Below are 3186 nucleotides of genomic sequence, written 5' to 3'. Positions count from 1 at the left end.
TAAAAAAATTAAAAAAAAAATACTATTCCCTAATTTGCATTGATATTCAAATCTTGCCCATTGCCCAATACGAAGTGTCATTATACCTACTTTTTTTTTAATTTCCCACAAGTTCAGGATCCTATTTGGCATCATACATTACATTTAGTTGTCAACTCTTTTTAGTCTTTTTAAATCAGACACAGTCCCTCTGCCCTTCTTTGACCTTTGACATTTGAAAAATGTAAGCTAGTTGTTTTGTAGAATAGCCCCGAGTTTGAGTTTTTTCAGTGTTTCCTTGTGCCTACCACAGAGTTCCAAGATGTCATGTTATCCCAGTATCAATGATATTTGCTTTGATCTTTTGGGGAAGGTGGTACCTGCCAGGTTTCTTTACTACAAAGTGATTCTTTTTTAACATTGTAAGTAATTTTTTTTTGGGGGGGGGGGTAGATACTTTGAAATGATGGAAATGTCTAGTTGCTCATCAGAGTCTCATCCATTGATCTGGCATTCATTTTATATCTGCTTAATTTTTAAGGAAGCTTATTTTACATTGTTAATAAAGAATAGGATGATGATAAATGGGCTCTTTAAACCACCCCACGTAAAATACCTGCATCTCCCATATCAACCTAATCTGTTCATTTATGAAGATCTTATCACCTAAAGTTGTGAGAAGACTCATATGCATGGCACTAGCCAAGGCATATTTCTCATTTGCATTTTCCACTCTATTCTTGAATTATCTTTTCATTTCCTTTTCTTTTGCAATAAAAAAAGAATCCATAAAAAGAAGCATATTTTTTATAATGAGAAAGGAGATATACATTATTATTTCTGGCTTGTCAAATGTCATTATACAGCTTCTGGTCACATTATGATGGGCATCAGTAATTGCATTTATTTTTTCATGCTTGCTACAAGGACTCACTTAGGACTCTGAAGAGCTTCTTGTAGCCGTGGGGTTTGTGGATTGAAAATCATTTGGATTGATTAAAGTCATGAGGAGAATTATGATAAGGGTCAGATCACATGGGCACCAGGAAGGGAAAATATTACCATTTAAACGAGAAATGGGATTTTTTTCTCCTTAAGTGAATCATATTTACAGTGACAGGTGGGGTAGCTCCTTATAAGATTAATAATACCTGATGTTCACTCATCCATTTATTCAAAAGAAAATTATCCTGTTCGAAGCACCATTATATACAACTTTTAACTTTACTGAGGATATCTTTGCATAACATCCTTCTGGGTCTTTAAGCAAGATTTAGCTAAAAGGAACCTTGAAGAATTGCCCATAAGTTTCACTTAATGACCTCAGAAATAGAAATATCCCAGATCAAGCAGTATTCGACCACTGTCTAGGGAGATTGGCTGCTTGACAAGCACTCATTTTCTGAAACCACCAAGTGGAGTGGAGAGGAAGGAAGGGATCTCCCGCCCCCCAACCCCGTTCAACAAGATCTGAAAAAGCTAGCTGGTGTTCCTGGGACACCACATAGCACATCCTAGAATGTCCTGGAAAAGAACCTCTTTCTTCTGTCCCACCTGTCACTGTCCTTTGAGGTTCTGGCCACAACTGGGGTTCTTCGAAATATCATCAGTGTCAGAAAAATTTAGAGCTGGAGAAAACCTAAAGAATAGACACCTTTCCCTTCAAGACATGTCTGAATGTACTTTTATGTACTATTCAATTTGTTCCTCACTAAAAGCTTGTGAGAAAAGTCGAGTAAGAATAGTTTTCCTCATATTATGGTGAGGAAACTGAAGACCAGCCAGGTGAAGGGACAGTTCAGGGTTAGCAATGAACCAGACCTAGAGTTCTGACCTCTGGGGTCATAGCCCACCAGGCCATACTTTTACTGATAGCTGCAACTCGGTCATCAGAATCTCTTCCCCTTAAATGCTTTTGTGGCGCTTATCACAGTGTTAGTTGTGTGTTATTTATATGACTAGAGGCCCGGTGCATGGATTCGTGCACTGGTGGAGTCCCTTGGCCTGGCTTGTGCCCTCTCACAATCCAGGACCACTTGGGGATGTCAGAGAGCCAGTTTCGGCCCCATCCCCACAGGCCTGACTCAGACAGGAGGAAGCCCAATCCTGTGTGTTGAGCATCTGCCCCCTGGTGGTGAGTGCACATCATAGCAACCGGTTGAACAGTTATTTGCTCAATGTCTCTCAGCCTAGAACAAAAATGGATTATGGGGATTGAATCTAGTTTCCTCACATTGTATCCCAGTACCTTCCTTGGATGGATGGGAGGTCAGAGGGTGGATTTGAGCTGATATACCACATATTTCTTCTGACCATGGAGACCTCATGTGTCTGTTTTCAGCACGTAGCTTGCTGCCAGAAATGGCCCTGTCAGTGGACTCATCTTGGCACCGGTGGCAGTGGCGTATCCGAGATGGCCTCCTTCAGTCCCCATCAGAAGCCACACCACTGCTATCCCCAGAGAAGGAGAGTCAGAGCTACAACCTGACGCGGCAACGGATTGTGTTCCCCAACAACAACATATTCCACCAAGATTGGGCAGAGGTCTCCAAGAGATACTCAGGCAACAGAATCTGCACAACCAAGTACACCCTCCTCACCTTCCTGCCCCGGAATCTCATGGAGCAGTTTCACAGGTACACTTGGCCAATACTCACTTGAAGCGCATACCTGCCACTCAAAGAACCTCAGAGATGTGCACTATGGGCCACCTTTCCTTTAAAATCCAAATGCATGTACATTGGAAGTCTTGTCATTCATTCATTCAGTAAATATTTATACAGATTCTGCTCAGATATTAGAGATTCTGTACAGATTCTACTCTGTATTAGGCCATCTGTTGAGTTCTAGAAATACATGAGGAACAAAAAGAGACTGTCCTGAGTATATTGTCCAGTGAAAGAGACATGCTGGGATCCAACCCCAGCGGGTCCAGGGGTCCCCAAAGGTGTGGACGGAGTCAGGTTCAGTCACCAGGTTCTGTAGCCAGGTTCTGTAGCATGTTCTGTCAGGTTCTATCCAGGTTCTCCTGCCATGTTCTGTCTAGGTTCTCCAGCCAAGTTCTGTAGCCAGGTTCTGTCCAGGATCTTTTGCCATGTTCTCTCCCCAGGTTCTGTCCCTAGGTTCTGTCTGTAGGTTCTGTCTGTAGGTTCTGTGTCTAGGTTCTGTCTGTGATCTCCAGCCAAGTCCTGTCTCTAGGTTCTGTCT

The 3186-nt window shown here is 42.2% G+C and overlaps 1 protein-coding gene across 2 annotated transcripts in view; it reads left to right on the top strand.

The window, feature by feature from the left end:
• Positions 1 to 3186, top strand: part of ATP10B (ATPase, class V, type 10B) — a 187605-nt gene that overhangs the window by 100467 nt on the left and 83952 nt on the right. For both annotated transcript variants that reach the window (XM_005870568.2, XM_005870569.2), the window contains exon 2: positions 2321 to 2615. In XM_005870568.2, the coding sequence (XP_005870630.1) occupies positions 2341 to 2615 (275 nt within the window). In that variant the 5' untranslated portion in view covers positions 2321 to 2340. The remainder of the gene's footprint in view (positions 1 to 2320; positions 2616 to 3186) is intronic.

Source organism: Myotis brandtii, unplaced genomic scaffold (genome assembly GCF_000412655.1).
Source record: "Myotis brandtii unplaced genomic scaffold, ASM41265v1 scaffold32, whole genome shotgun sequence".
Lineage (NCBI taxonomy): Eukaryota > Metazoa > Chordata > Mammalia > Chiroptera > Vespertilionidae > Myotis > Myotis brandtii.
This window is presented reverse-complemented; position numbering and strand designations above follow the sequence as displayed.